General features: G+C 44.2%; 2 protein-coding genes across 3 annotated transcripts in view; both read left to right on the top strand.

Annotated features, from left to right (window-relative positions):
• Positions 1 to 2899: 2899 nt before the first annotated feature.
• On the top strand, positions 2900 to 5225 carry LOC147458699 (uncharacterized). Of its 2 annotated transcripts, XM_086509676.1 has the most exons (4): positions 2900 to 3096; positions 3312 to 3356; positions 3505 to 4141; positions 4434 to 5221. In XM_086509676.1, the coding sequence occupies exons 3-4, from the start codon at positions 3543 to 3545 to the stop codon at positions 4828 to 4830; spliced, it is 996 nt and encodes a 331-aa protein (XP_086365802.1). In that variant the 5' UTR covers positions 2900 to 3096; positions 3312 to 3356; positions 3505 to 3542; the 3' UTR covers positions 4831 to 5221. The 2 variants fall into 2 exon arrangements, with proteins under 2 accessions (XP_086365802.1, XP_086365801.1); XM_086509675.1 differs by lacking the exons at positions 2900 to 3096; positions 3312 to 3356 and having other exon boundaries at positions 3363 to 4141; positions 4434 to 5225.
• Positions 5226 to 6687: 1462 nt separating this feature from the next.
• The window catches only part of LOC147458698 (oleoyl-acyl carrier protein thioesterase 1, chloroplastic-like), a 61630-nt gene continuing 52076 nt past the window's right edge, over positions 6688 to 16241 (top strand). The window contains exons 1-2 of the mRNA XM_086510141.1: positions 6688 to 7514; positions 7745 to 7878. Coding sequence (XP_086366267.1) covers positions 7095 to 7514; positions 7745 to 7878 — 554 coding nt within the window. The 5' untranslated portion in view covers positions 6688 to 7094. The remainder of the gene's footprint in view (positions 7515 to 7744; positions 7879 to 16241) is intronic.

Genomic DNA, 16241 nt, shown 5'->3' with positions numbered 1-16241 from the left:
AGAGAGAGAGAGAGAGAGCTTGGGAGATCGTTGCCATGTGTCGATAGCTGTGAGCCGAAGGGTACAGACAAAGAGAAGGGGCCGTTGGGTGCGCACCAGAATTTATAGCAACACCAATGCCTTCAAGGTTTGTGAGGACCCACACCAGTGCCGTTGGGAGAATCAGAGCCCACAAGAATTTAGAGAAGTGCCACAGCCATGCCAGTGCCATTGGGAGAATTTTAATTCGACCTTAAACTGAGAAGATGGCCTCTAAAGATAAGGCTGACACCACTATTCCCCTCTTATTATCCACTATTCCCTTGGTATCCGATCCTCTCTCCGCCTGAAGGCATTGTGCTTCCTTCAACACGGCCTTGCTACATACAGTTGGTTGTTGGGTACTTTTCCCTCCCAAATTGCCACAGATTCTGCAACTCCATCCCCATTATCTAATGTGCTACTACCAGGTACTTTTGCTCCACGGTTGTGACGAGTTGAAGCCATTCTTAACAAGCAAGGGTAAATTGGTACGGTGGTAAGCATGTGATCAAAGCAAGGCGGGGACAGGGTGGTAGCTATGGTGAGTTGCAAATGCGATAGGTACAAAAAATGACAAATCTAGAGAATATGAGTAGGGTTTTCTCAACTAGCTAAGGGCACGGGCACAGAGCAAAACTCAAACAAAGAGAGCGTGGAGGCAATATAGGTGCGTTTGAGAGGGTGGGCAAGCGATGCTATGATAGTCGGACAACACTAGAGCTGAAAGATAAGAGGGGCCATGCCGCCACCAAAAGCGGCGCCGTTTTACCAGTAAAAATATAAAAATTCTTTCAAAACAAGCCAAGTGAAGATGAACAAACCACCACCCCCCCCCCCCCTCCCCCCACCACCCCCAAAAAATTAAATCAATTCACCAAGGGAAATGAAAAAGCTTGACATGGCAATTGAAAAGTCAAAGGTAGGTTCTTTGTAGTGGGAAGGAAAGTGAAAGGGCTCTAGTATTTAAAAAGCCAAAAGTCCTTTCACTCTTTATATAAGAATTGTTGTGGACTCTATCTTTTGAGTTTTCATGTTTCACATTTCCCTCATCTTTTACACTCTCATTAGCGTTTCTCCTGGTCTCTTCATTGTTACCTTATCTCATGAATGGACTTCTTTTGAGTATGTCCATAATCTCCAAAAAAAAATCCCCTTTCTTTTTCTCTTTGTCTGGGGAGAGGTCTCTCTCCTCGTGGAATGATTGATCTTGGGAGTGAGTGGGTAGTGTGCTATTGATTTACTGTTTTTGATGTAAAATGTTATTCATGTAGGTCAGACAAAAGTATCACATAAGAAATGAAGTTTTTAAAATTTTTTGAAGCCTTTTTATTTTCAAAGAGTGACCCTTTATCATATTTCAAAGAGTGACCCTTATAGCAACTTAGCATCAAAATTGTTCCTCGCAAAAAAATTCAAAGATGGCTTAAAAGACACATATTACTTGATGATAGAGTTTTATTGATCAATCTCGAGAACCTTGAACATAGAGTAGATCAATATATGTGTGTGTGTATGAGAGAGAGAGAGAGGAGGGAGAAAGGACTTGGCATAGATAGAATCTATTTGATCCTATAAAAGAGGGCCATTTTTAGGCTCGCCAAGTGGCACTACAAAACCTTTGAGCTTGAAAGTCATTAAGCTTAGGATTGAATCGTACAAGGAATGAAGAAGTGGTTTGGAACATGAAATGCAACACATGTGCTTCATGATACATCTCTAGACCATACAATGAATGATGCTTTCTTACAATGTCAATTGAGTCCAGATGGAAAAAATTGGTAGCATGAGCATTGTCGCCAATTATAAAAGCAACTTCTTTGAGAGAAGAAACCATACTCCATTGTACGCTTATCCCCATACCAGCAACAATCGAGCTTAGCTCCTACTCTCTTCAATGTGAGGCGGGGTATTGGGTCTCTTCACATATACACAATATGACCCTTGCAAATTTGAGAGTTTGAGCTGCATCTTACCATCTATTCTACTCTATAAAGCAAAGCCCTTTTTAGGTCTACCACATGGCACAGAAAGAGGCTTAGAGCGAGGTGGAAAGAGGCTTGCGCCATTTGGAACGAATTTTTTGGTGGTCGACTTGGTGGAGTGAGGAAACTGAAGAGACTCCACAGGCCCTGAACACTCAAGAGATCAAGAGGGAGCACATGCAAGGGGGGGTGGGGGGGGGGGGGGGGGCAAGAGAGAGAGAGAGAGCCCTCTGTGCCATTTTGTTTTTCTGCTGCAGAGTCTAGCCTCACCCCAAAATGAACCTTGCTCTACTCTCGGTCAATGTCCTTTTGCACCATGTGAGTCCACATGGTACTTGCACAGGACAATTAGGCGTCATAGTGGAGGTGGGATTTCACAAAGCTGTGGTGAGCTATCGGAGATAATGTAAGGACTCACAACTGGCACAGACGAGGGTGATGGTCTCTCTCTCTCTCTCTCTCACTCAATGGGGCCCACTACACGGTCTGCTCAGTGTTGGGTCTTGCACTGCTCGGCTTGGTCGAATTGTGGTTGTGGGCTAAGAGCAATCGTGTTTGCTTCTAATGGTGGCATTAATATTGAGGCCCATGGCATGTTAGACTAAAAGAAATCTGGCAATCTTTATATGAGGCCTGTCAGATCGAGAGGTGGAAAAAGTTAGGTTCTATGCAAATATGAATTGTAGTGTTGTCACCTGTGTAGAGTGATAAGAAAAAGGGTTAGCAAATATGGTTGTGCCTCAAGTTTGCATCACTGTATGTATGAAAACTTAAAAGAATTTAAATAATGTAAGCATGCTTTAAGCTTGACACTCCTTGGGAAGGCTAACATTGCTTTATTGGCACATGAAGAGGCTCAAATTAAATGAGCACCAATAGCTGGTCCCAACGGTTGTTTTAGGAGGAATCCAGCAAGATCCGCTCGTTTGTCAAGAGAAATAAAATGGTTTGTGAAGAGAAATCAAATTGAGCAGACACATGTTGCAATGGCCGAAGCCAGGTGTCCGGGGAAATAAGATTGGCAAGCTCTTTTTTCTGCGCTGGCAGAGGTTCACAGTTACGTTGACGCCTGGAGGAGTGAGCAGCAGTAGAGGTAAGTGCAGTGCTATGTTTCGATTCGATGTTCTGTACTGCAGTAGGCGTTGATAACAGTCTGAAGCATGGACCACCACATGAATCTCTGGTGTTTTGTATGCACTGCATCATCAGAATGCTTGGGCGTGCACTAGCAGAGTGTTGTTTCTTGTTTTGCAGTAGCTAACTGTGTTCAATTGTGTGCATCAATGCACTGTTCTGTTGCGATTTAAGATGGGGCGACTGAAGGCAAAAGCCCGGTCGAAAGGAGATGAGCAGGTGAGTTCCTCAAAGAGGGCACAAAGACTCTCTAGAATCATGGAAGTTAGTGTGACTGTTTCAATGGGAGGGACTGACATACACCTAGAGCTGCTGCCATCTATGCAATTGTTTCTTGAAAATGAGACATTGGCTGGAGTTTTTGCAGTTGAAAGGGGAGGGAATGTCTTTCACCTACACTTCCAAATGGTGGTTCGACTGTGCACTACGTCTTTGATAGCTACCAACAAAAGGATAAAGGAATACTTGGGCTGGGATAGATTGTTGCCACCGGGAGCTATTGTGCTTTGTCAGGCATTAAAGCAACGCAACATGCACACGTTTGAAGGCATGATCGGGTATTGCCTAAAGGACCAGGGTGAACCTCACTTTCGGATGCTGATGCACAATATCAATGCAGACAATGTGAACAAAGGGGTTGAATTATATACCTTATACGGTGCCGATGAATTGAAAAACAAAGTTTGTTTGACACCAATCAATATTTTCGATAGAGCATTTATGTTCTGGAAATTTAAATTGCAACATCCACTAGGCAATGACTTCTTGTCGACGTTACACCAAATGCTTAAAACTGGGAAGTACTATCCTTCCTCGTCATGGGTCACACCTTACCAAGGACGCGGAATGGAGTTGGGAAAGACGAAGGCGCTTTGGAGATGTATGGTGCATCCGTCGACAACAAGTTATCAGGATGTCGTTAGTATTTTTATCAATAGTGAGATGTATGGAACATCTCATCCGCGTGCTGACTGGTTCCACTCTCGCTGGCAACATGTTGAGAGGTAGGTATAGACTTGTATTCAATGAACAATGTGTTGTAGGTGAATGTTGATTTGCAAGAATGTTGGATGTAGCCCTCTAGTCGTGGTTGTTGAGGATGGGCATGAAGATAGTCAAGAAGATACACGTCAGATAGAACACATGCCTCAAATCGGCGATGAGTACATACCGATTGTCCATGAAATCGGGGTCACAACTGTTGCATGACTAAATGTATCTACAAATATTGTTATTTTTTGCTAGTTTATTGATTGGTAACACAAGCATTGTGACAATGTCATTTTACATGTGCAGTGGTACGATGGAAGACAACCAGCTGATGCTTACAATGGGCGAGACACAACCAGATGACCTGTTGGATGACATCGAGGATCCACGGCTGAACAACATAGAGCAAATGACAACCGAAATTTTGCATGAGCTGCGCAGCACCGACCTTACTGACTCTTTGTCTCTTCGATCAGAAATACTGACGGCAATACAAAGTTTAAAAGATGTAATCGAAAGCTATCAAGTTGTTCTTACAGACGTACAGCTTTCTAGGGGTGAAGAGCAAATCCATGTACTACGCAATGAAGTCTCAAGCTTCAAAGCACAGTTGAATAAGCTAAATGCGCTGATAACAAGACTATCAAATGTCATCAATAGAACCACAATTCAACAACTGAGTATTGGCTCTGGACTTTTGTGAATCAGATCATGATAGAATTTTTTGAATCTCGAGATGTTCTTGTACATACTATGCCATCCTGTCTCAGATTAAAAAAGACATACTACATCTCTATTTAGCTGTCGTACATCATTTTGGATGAAACAAGATACAGTTGGTCTGTGTACATATACTCCTGTTTGTAGTCATCGAACAGTCATATACTCTTGCAGTCTTTAATCTTTTGCAGTCCCTTACGAAATCCTGTTGGCACTAGGTATTGCATGCAGGATCCTCTTGCGACAAATTTCCTGCGCAGATATTCAAACCTGTTGCTAGCGACTAGACAAAGCATTCAGCGCGCTTGGGTGACACGACGAGGCGTTAATTAACTTATTGCGCCTAAGCCAGGACGACATCTGGCCAGATTCGGCCTTTCCATGAGGAAGGTAGACCCAAAGACATGGCAAGATCTTTTTCCCCTTTTCACAAGGGCATCGACCATAAGAAGTTGACTATTATCAAGGTAGAGTTTCACATGGCCTGGATCATGGCTGCAATGCTATGGTGGAGAGAGAGAGAGAGAGAGAGAGAGAGAGAGAGAGAGAGAGTATTTTGAAATGGGTGCAATAGGAGGGCATTGCCAAGATGTTTTCACTTCTATTTTTAGTGATCTTTACACGTAATTACTCATATTTATTAGAGGAAGGGAAAATATGTTTTGATAACAAGAGGGCCCTTGCTATGATGGTGCAAGCAATAAGGCCATCTACATGTCACCCGCCGCCATTTGAGCACACTAGGGCTTCCAACTGGCTCTCAAGAATGTGATAGATAGCATCATCCACTCTTAGAATCTATGCTTGGAGCTACAAAATATTGGCATGTAGGTGCACGACCTCCTTTACATGATGGGTGGGGTATAGCCTGAGCGGTGCTCTGGCCACACTGTGCCAAGTGGTGTCGAGAGGTGGCCTTCTCGGACAATGGCCAGAGTTGTCACATGGTGAACAAGCGTGATGTGGTGCCCTACGTGCCAAATCTATTGACGTACCCGCTCTTTGCCTCGGCCTACAAGCATGTGGCCCAACCTATTTGCCTATACGAGGACGCGCTCGACTAAGTGTCTCCCACCTAGAAGGCAGCCATTCCAACGAGCTCAACTTGGGCTTCTCTAACCATTATACAACTTCTTACATAGCTTGCACGAGTGCGATGCTTCAAACCGCGAGGTTATTAGCTACCCATCGACATATAATTTCGGCCATTCTATAGTAGCCACTGACAGATAATTTCGACCATTGCAATGTGTCCGTTGGGAAGAGCTCGTGCAACCCGACCCCGCCATAGACCCAACCCGTCTATGACGGGTTGCACGAGCTCGTTAGCAAAATGGGTAGGGATCACTGAGGCCTCAGTGTCGTGCTCGAAAAAAACCTAGGTTTAGTGTAATCCCACCTACAAATTTTGAAATTTACCTGTAAATTTTATATTTGGAGGTGAGAAAACCAATGTAATTTGGTGTAAAAACCTTCAAATTTTGTCAATTTACCTTTGTTGTTTCACATATGTACGTTTGCCAACTTTTTGGAAAGAAGGTTTTTTCGAGCACTGCAACAGAGGTAAATTGAAGGTTTCTACACTGGTTTTCTCACCTCCGATTTTTTTTTTTCCAAAAACTTGGCAAACCTACATATGTGAAACAACGGAGGTAAATTGACAAAATTTGAGGGTTTTTACACCAAATTACACTAATTTTTGCAAAAATTTGTAGGTTTTTTTCACCTCCAAAAATTAAATTTAGAGGTAAATTTCAAAATTTGTAGGTGGGATTACACTAAACCTAGGTTTTTTTCGAGCACTGCGAGTCTGTTGTTTCACAACTGTGGTTTTTTCGAGCACTGGGCCACCGTTTGGGGCAGACCAAAAACGCTATGCTGGCGAGCGCCTTTGTGTCGTGAGGTAACGGACTAGAATCTTTCGAACGTAGGCCGCGGGCAGCCTTCAGAGAACCCAGAATGTTCATTCAGCTATTCCAATGGAGTAAAACATGCCACACAAAATTTTATGCGCGACGAGGATCGTTCGTACTCTTCTGTGGCTGTTTGTCCTACATTGAAGCTGACGGCTGCAACACCGATGGCGAGGTGTACTCTTCTTCACTGCCTCTCTGCATCTATGTCCTCGCCACCTCTCCAGTCTTCTATTACGTTCACGCTGCCCTGCTCACTGAAAGCAAACGCATTGGGCTTCCCACCTGAGGCAAGCAGCTTATCGATCTCCCTTACCAGCAAGAACAGGGCAGCATGGGCAGCTCTACCTCCTTCCCTAATTTGGCACCTGTGGTCGCTCCAAACGCATTATCAAGAATGGGCTTCAATATAATGCCCTCAGCAGGGCTAACAGCAACACCCACATTCTGTATAACAAATGGCTTTCGCAATGTTGCTTCTCATACCAGAGCAGAAGCGTCCCCTCACCCTTTCCCAGTGCAAACATGCAATAGTATCGTTAGTTCTCTAGCATCCGACACCGCTCTTGCTAAACCTCCCCATTCAGAAAAACAGCATCATCCTGCTGCTAAATCAGCAAGCATTGCTAACAGTTCTCGCCTCGGCGTCCGCAACGTTGATCGGCAATCGTACACAGAGAAGGTTGTAATTCGCTGCTATGAGGTCGGGATGAATGGTACTGCATCCCCAGAAACCATGGCAAATTTGCTTCAGGTATCTTTCTTTTACCTGCCTCACTTGGCTTGGCAGGTCAAGATTTTGTAGGGGCCATGAAAACCTCTGAAATACAATTCTTATTCAATCCTGCTTTATGTGAGGATTTACCACATGAATCATGATCAATCTCTTAAATGTGTGCTCTTGCATATGGCAGTTTTGAGGTTGTTTAATGTGGCTGTTTACAGCCCGAGTAACTTGTTTGTTATGTATGTCCAACTCTGTAGGAAGTGGCGTGCAATCATGCGCAGAGTGTAGGGTTCTCCACAGATGGACTTGCAATAACGCCACTGATGAGGGAAAGACGCTTGATTTGGGTAACAACCAGGATGCACATTGAAGTTAATGAATATCCTTCCTGGTTTGTTTCCTGCTGCATTAACTCCTCATTTAGTTCGAATGCTGTATGTTTTGTCTTGAGCTCTTGCATGCGATAATTTGTGTAAGGAAACATTTTTGCGCCTCTTGGTCTAGATAGATGTTGACCTAATTTTGTCATAGCTACAGGCAAATGATTGCTGTAATATCGCATATATAGGGAGCCCTCTGTGAGGACTTGCATGATCTCCATAGGCCATCTCTCATGAAGGTGTCTGCTATGATGTCCTATATTGTCCTCGTACGCCAGTGTGATGGTGGTGCTCGTTTGCCAGGGTACTAAGGGTGAGTCCCTGCTATGCTCTTCACTCCCTGTGAGATGTCATCTCTGTAGGCTGAAAGAACTTTGAGTCTTTATGAGCCCGCTTTTGCACAATTGCCTACAAAATGTGCCTCAGGCCCTACATTCTTTCTAAATCTTCTGCATATCATAGCCACAGGGACATAGGCTGGAACAAGGGAATACTCATTTTTCAGAACAGGTTTTGTGGATCAGGAACCAGTTCTCTACATTTTTCTTTTTGCAAATGTTCCTTGTGTTTGTGTTCCTATAAGGGAGCACGTTCCCTTGGGGAAACATAAATGATTCATGTGTGACCACTATGCTGGTATAGACAAATGTTCATCAAGTCACCATGTTGCGCTGGTATATGCATCATCTTACCCGCATACATACATACACACATGAACATATATATATATATATATATATATATATATATATATATATATATATATATATATATATATATATATATATATATATATATATATATATATATATGCTCATGTGTGTGGGTGTACATATCTACACACACAACCACTAACCATGTGACTTAACACTAATGCATATATATAGATACACACACACACACACACACACACACACACACACTCTTTGTCACTTCACTTGTAAGAGTCATTTTTGAGTTCACATTGAGTCTATCTACTCTCTCTGATTACACACACACACACACACACACACACACACACACACACACACACACACACACTTGGTCACTTTACTTGGCTATGATTGCTTCATCCGGTTTGCAGAATAGAGCTGATGGTTATATTATCTTGTAGGAGATTACCATGTGTCTTTGCCTTGCCCTTGTCCTTGTTTCATTGCTATACTTTTCCTCTTCTCCCTCCATGAAATAAGTAACTTGCACCTTCCTCAATTAATGAGTTTGGCTTATGCATGATGGAATTGATGGTTACATTGTCTTAACTTTCACTTCCTTCAATGGGGGAACTTGGCTTCTGCTAGATTTATTGGATTTGATGGTTTTACTGTTGTCACAAACCGGTGACGTGGCTAACCCTGGGATACACACATACTTTGCTGATACAAAGTATGCTCGGAAAATGCGGTGACAGCAGACACGTGGCAGCCCGGAAAATGCGGTGCATAATATGCTGACACGCTGACGTGGCCATCTGTATAGATTTCCGGGATTTGCGGCGGAAAAAGCGTTGACATGACACGTGGCAGTTGTACGGATTTTCGTAAACTGCACTGGCTGATTTTGAAGTTTTTGGGAATAACTGCTTTTGGGAACTATTGCTTTTGATTTTGAAGCTTTTGGGGCGCTGCTTTTAGCATCCCTTGTAACCTTTATAATGAACCCAAGGGGGCTCACTCTGCAGAGCATATGGACGCAGAGTCTAAGAGCGAGCACCCGTGGGAGTTGTACTTTGCTCAAAAATTAATATAAAAAGAAATACCGAAAGGGGCGCCAATCTTTGGGGCCAATACCTCTTGGCACGGAACTACATCGGGCCGTGTCGTCTTTTGTGAGCTGTTGTAAGGTGAATCTCTGTTGTGTCGCGGTAGAATCTTGACTTGGGGTATCCAAGTTTGTTACAGTGGTATCAAAGTAGAGAAAGATTCTTCTTCTCCGAAGGATCCGATCTTTTTTGCAGCGCACACAGCTTTTGGGAAAAAATCTTTGTGTCTCGACCCTGGACTTATTAGCTACTCCCACCCTTCATACATCGCGCATCAGGCGCGCTCCCGTCTTCATCGCTTTGTCTTACAGGGCTTAAAGCCATAAAGAATCCCAAATTACACATGGGTTCTCGGGAAGAATCTGACAAAGATGACAGTACCTCTCAGTGGGAAGGCAAAGAAAAGATGAAAATCCCACGCGGGAACTGAAGAAAAGAATTAAGATTTGGGCAAATTTTTTTTTCGGACAAGCTTGCCAGAAAGGAGTACAAACGTCAACTGCAGATTGGCATATGTGTGAACAGATTGATTAAGTACTCCAGTGACCAGAGATTGGCGAAACACGTGAAGGATTACCTGATTGATCAGATTTACTCGAGATGGCGTGTGGCCATCGCTTCTCCTCTCAGGTAGGGAAGAAAGCCGAAAAGACAGACGAGTGCAAAAAAGTGGAACTTGTACTCGCAGAAAGACATGGACAAGCACTCTTGAAAAGAAGCACTTCTACAGAGTCAACCAATATGACTTTCTCCAAGACGAGCAAGAAAACAAAAGAATTTAAAGAAGGTGGACAGTTAATTAAATTTGAATCCTTTTCTGTGTTTCGAGATGCTCGAATATAGTGGTCCATTCTTCTTCTGAGGAAGGAAGCTCCAATTACATGGTTGAAATTCAAAAGGCTCTTTATTTTTCTTCTTGGCTGACTCGAGAGTACGAACGAGATATACGAACAACTTGGAATCTTCGGATGACCAAGGGAGATTCTCTAGATGCTTATTGCGAGAGATTTTGGAACTCTTTTCTACCAACCTCTTCATTTAAGAAGGTCTCGTTTAAGGGACAGATTGAGCGGTTTTGCTACGGACTTCCTACAAGGATCCGAGGCTACTGCTTGGAACAAAAATCGAATTATATTCAAGAATTGATGGGTCATGCGAAACAGGTTTTTGCGATACATTCAGGCAATCTGACTTACCCCACATATGAGATCTTGACTCACGAACCCAACAAACTTCTAATAATGAAATGTAGAAAGAGAGTTCCTAGGACAAAGAAAAGAAAGATACACGTCCCCGACAGACTCTTAGAGAAAGGGCTATCTATCTCAAAGAGGGAAGTGTTTTGGTTGCGGGGAATTTGGACACATCTCCGCAAAGTGCTCCAAAAAGGCACAGCAAGAACAGACTGAAGACAGGCCAAAGAGTTCTAGAGCAGCAGAGGAATGTGGCAGAAAAGGCAGATGAAAACAGAACTGGTACCACATTGCGTGGGGCCCGCACCGAATAAGATGAATGAAAGTACAAAAGTTTGCCGCACTTGGGGCAAAGTGAAAGATCAGGAAGCCCTGATTTTCTTTGATGGAGGAGTCTAGGCAAACTTCTTTTCGCTTGAATTGGCGGCTCGATTTGGAATTACGGCCGATAGGCTGAGGCCACAGGCAGAGGCAGTTCTAGCCGCACCTGGACGGGATGTTGCCATTACACCGATCATTGGCAAAATTCGTTTGCAATGTCAGGGGTGTTTAAGGCATGAGGACTTCTATGTAATGCCCTTAGGAGGTTGTGACGTCCTTCTCGAAATCCCTTGGTACCACAAGAACAATGTCGTGGTTGACCATCGGGCTGAGAAAGCAACTTTGACAAATGAAGGGCACAGAGATTGTACTTGATGAAATTCAAAGAACTGGATGATGATTGAAGGTCGAATATGTTTTGACCTCAAAAAAGAACGCCAAGATTTTCTCCACACTCATGCCGAGTGTTTTTTCCTGAGGGTCTGTGTCACAAATTGGTGACGTGTCATGCCTGGACATTGTGGAGCAGCAGAGGACTCATCCTGTCACCAGCGTGTGACTACTATCTATCCTTTTTGTTGATTTCTTTCTTATTATCTATTTACTTTCACTTTTTGGAAACACCCCTCGGGAAATCTAACTGCCCTGCATTGCATAGCTAGTGTGGAACTGTCCAGAGGGAGTCCAGGCCTGAGGGCAAGAGAGCACTAAGGTTGGACAAGGACTATGGTTAGCCAAGTGGGGTCATTGACTAGCCAAAGTGGAATCCTTTGCTACAGAGGCTACATTTCAGTTCTGGATGTGGCCGCAGTGTACAAAGAGGGTCGGATGACCTAGAAAGATACAATGGCAGCATCTCCTAAAATTTAGGGAACTGCTATTTTGGGACCTGAAAATGTGTTGACGTCATTACCTCCGGAATGACAAAGGGAACATTTTCTTACTCTGCCGTGAAGTCAACTGGGAGCCGGTTGGGAGATTTTTAGGCGGCAACCCCGAAACGGGAAAATGCTTGTAAATGTGCCAAGTGGCACCTTCTGGTGCACTTGCCTCATGCAACAAGAAGTGGCGCTGAATTTAGGAGGGGGAGAGCCTCATTTTCAGATTTGTCAGAGGTTAAGAGCTATGGAGTGCTTGCTTTCCCTCTTATGCACAGTGCGGTGCCAGGAGTGATGCCCTGCACGCTACGCATTGCCCTCTCTCTCCCCTTTGGCAGTATGTTATGCCCCAATAGTGGGCTCTTCATTTGACCAATGTACAATTGTGTGGGTTCATGCGCGATTGCCGAGGCAAGAGCCTCTTGCACAGGTACTGGATTAGCTAGCGGCTAATTCCCCCGCAGGTACAGGTGAATTCGGAGAGGTTTCACGCCAGAAATCTCGTCCGATTCAAAGGGCAAGTAGCCTCACAGGTGCGGGAGCTCGAGGACTTGCTACGGATGCGACCGGCACGCGGAACGGAGCCCGAAACAGTGAATTACAGCCTGCTGTGTATTTTTGCAGGTTTAGGGTTTTGGCCCTAAACGGACCCTAATACCCCCAGGAGGTTCGGGGACGCAAGGGGACCGCTGTACAGGTGATCTGGCGCATTTTCAGGGCTAAAAACAGAGAATTCAGCGTGCTGCAAATTCTCGCTAGGTTTTGCAAATTGCCCGTATGCGTCGGGAAAGTCGGCCAATGCGTGGGAATACTGACTGTGAAGGGTTCTAGTAGGGTTATGCTACCGAAATCAAGCCAGAACAGTCAAAATTCAGCCAAGGTTGTACGGGGCAGCTTGGAAAGAACCACAGCGTATATTCCCTCTTTTAAACAATAAAGAAATACCGAAAGGGGCGCCTAAGTTAGGGGCCAATCTCGTGTCGGTCTTCTCATACATGTGCATTCTAGCATCTGTATCCCATTCCCCTCTCTTGTGTCACTATAGCGCAGGTATAATATATGACTAATAATGGGTGAAAGCTAAATCAAGGTTTGAAGTAAAGTCTACCGCCCTTTTTGGATTGAACAGGCCGGTTTCATGGTTCCATCGACGGGATTAAATCACTTTTTCCCATAGAAGTGAGCCTTGGTCAGTTTTGGGCTTGAAGACACAAGGGATCATAGACCAGACACAGGGAATTGCAATTATGGTTGACAGACCAGATGATGTGACTGAAGAGGTTTCCTCTTCACACGGTCAACAGACACATGAAGTGGGTGAGTCCTCAAGACCACCACAGACGGATGATGATATATTCAGGACCCAGTTGGCTACTGCTGTGGCTATGTTCACACAAGTAATGCAGAACCCGAGGTGTTTAGCCTTTCTGCAACCTCCTGTTTCGTCTCAGCAAGTTGGGTCACTGGATCATATTCAAAAGCCTGTTAAGGCTCGAGCACAGGTGATTCATACCGCACAGTCAAAGGAAACACCTGTACACTTGACGGAGAACATGCAGTCTCCACAACTTATGCCTAAGGTGCAAGAACAGGTGGCTGAGATGCTAGTTTTTCAAGCTGTACCAGTTCAACCCGCCACCTTTCAGCAGCCTATAGCTGGTTCTAATGGGCAGGAAAGCAACCTACAAGCTACGCAACAAGTGTTTCCACCACCTTCAGTACACCCTGGCTATTTTGGAGGTGGATCGGTATTCCAGAGCATGGCTGGTCATGCATCTGGAAATCAGTTTTACACACTAGGAACAGTGTTTGGGGGTGCTCAAACGATGATGCCTAACCCCATGTATGGTGTCATGGGTATGCTACAAGGATTTCAGAGCACTTAGGGCCAATTTGGGATGCCACATGCAAATTTTGGTATGGTTGGAATTACAAATCAGCAGCCAAATATGGCGTTTCCAGGTCAAGTTAATAGCGGCCAAGGAACACAGATGAACCCTAATAGTGTTCCCATGTTTCAGTCACTTCCATATGACAATTTAACGCCGCTGGAGAGGCCAACTCCGTACAAAGAAGGTGGCAAAGGTGTGTCATTCACGACCTTTAAAGGGTTTGATGATAGGAAGAAGGCTCTCTCATTCCTCCAGCAGTTTGACAAGGCCTATGCAGGGGGAAACTTTACAGAGGCTTCAAAGGTTCGCAAGGCAGCCACTTTCTTGACAGGGAATGCGGGACAATGGTGGACAACTTTATTGCTTCAAGGGCAAGCTCCGTCCACATGGATTTACTTCAAGCAGATTTTTGCAGCAGCATGGTTATCTGATGATTTCGAAGCAGATATCATGACAGAATGGCACCAGCTAAATGTTGCCACTTGCAGAAATCTGGATGATTACAATCGGAAGTTTTGGAAAGCTCTACTTCCAGTAACTTCCTATAGGTTTGTGCCATTGACAGAACAGATTGAAAAATACTGTTGTGGCCTACCTAAAGGATTGAGAAAGTACTGCACGAAGACAGAAGTCACTACTTTGACGCAGCTCATCGAGGTAGCAAACACTGGCAATGGTTTGCTCAAGGGAGAAGATTGTGAATTTAACACTGGCGTCAAGGCAGGATCAGGCAAGAAAAATTCAGCCAAGAAGCACGTTCCCAATGAGCTCCTAAAGGGACTCAGGAGTCAGCCAACGCAGGGAAAGATAAAGCTACGGCTCAATCAGAAAAGGGACCAGCGAAGAAATGGAAAAGACGTTTTCCTCGCAAGTCAGAAGAGCAAAAGAAGGTCCTGAGGACAGAAAACAAATGCTTTATATGTGAGCAGCCTGGCCACATTGCTTACAACTGTCCTACAAAGAAAAGGCCAGCTGATTTTGAAGACAAGGAGGACAGGAAAGGAAAGAAGCCCATGGCTGGTTTAGTGCCAGATATGGTGGGCGATGAGCCAAATTCAGATGCAAGTGAGCTTTGCAGAGCATGGGGAAAGGTCAAGGATCAAATAGTGCTTATCTTCTTTGATCGAGGTGCCAAAGCCAACTTTATTTTCCCAGAATTGGCTTCAAAGTTGGGAATCAGACCTGAAGAGATGGGGTATACAGCAGAGGCAGGTTTGGCATGTCCTGGCCATACAGAGGCTGTGACACCCATCATTGGAAAGTTGCGTCTACATATCCAGTCCTATGTAGATGCTGAAGAATTTTACATCATGCCACTGGACGGATGTGATGTGTTGTTAGGTATTCCTTGGTTGTTTCGTGTACAGGGAATCATGGATGCCTACAACAAAAAGATCACTGTACAGAGCAGGGGAAAGACTCACATTCTGGATGCAAAGCTTAAAGGGGAGTCTATTCCTACTGTATCAGCTTCTGCTATTACTTCTGTAATGAAAAAGCATCTTTCTGCGTACTTGGTTTTTGCACGTGAAGTGTCAGATTGTGATGAATCAAATTTATCTATGCTAGATAAAGAAAGGTCAATGTTTTTACAACAGTATAGTGACTGTTTTTCCGATTCATTACCGTCTCAATTACCGCCAGAGAGACCCGAGGACCATGCGATAGATTTGGTGCCAGGCAGTAGCCCACCAAATAAGCCTCCTTACAGGGTTAGTGCGGCTCAGCAGAAAGAGATAATGGGCCAAGTACAGGAGTTGTTAGAAAAGGGGCTGATTCAGCCCAGTTCATCTCCATTCTGCTCTCCAGTGTTGTTGGTGCAGAAAAAGGATGGCTCATGGCGTATGTGCATCGACTACCGTGCATTGAACAAGAATACCATCAAGAATAGGTTCCCTATACCTAGAATTGATGATATTATGGACAAATTAGAAGGAGCAGCTATGTTTAGCAGGATAGATCTAAAGAGTGGGTACCATCAGATCCGCATTAGATCAGAGGATGTGCACAAGACTGCTTTTAGAACGACGTTTGGCCTTTACGAATTTTTAGTGATGCCCTTTGGTCTCACAAATGCTCCTGCTACGTTCAATAGGATGATGGACAGAATTTTCCGTCCACACCAGCAGTTTGTTGGTACATTCTTTGATGACATGATAGTCTATTCAAAGAATGAAGAGGAGCATAGGCATCACTTGGCCATTGTGCTCAAAGAGTTACGCAGTCATAGGTTGCTCATCAATGCAAAGAAAAGTGAATTTTTTCTGGAAGAGATTCACTTTCTGGGACACATTGTCTCAAAGGATGGTGTCAGAATGGATCCTGCAA

The sequence above is a fragment of the Adiantum capillus-veneris genome, chromosome 4 (genome assembly GCF_014529385.1).
Source record: "Adiantum capillus-veneris isolate H3 chromosome 4, ASM1452938v2, whole genome shotgun sequence".
NCBI classification, from domain to species: domain Eukaryota; kingdom Viridiplantae; phylum Streptophyta; class Polypodiopsida; order Polypodiales; family Pteridaceae; genus Adiantum; species Adiantum capillus-veneris.
The sequence above is the reverse complement of the archived record's forward strand: the minus strand, read 5'-3'. Positions and strand labels throughout refer to the sequence as shown.

Excerpts from the sequence above, each read along its gene's own strand:
- LOC147458699 (XM_086509675.1), top strand. The coding sequence starts at position 3,396 with ATGGAAGTTAGTGTGACTGTTTCAATGGGAGGGACTGACATACACCTA. Across the intron at positions 4,142-4,433 it reads CGCTGGCAACATGTTGAGAG|TGGTACGATGGAAGACAACC; the intron begins GTAGGTATAGAC and ends TTACATGTGCAG.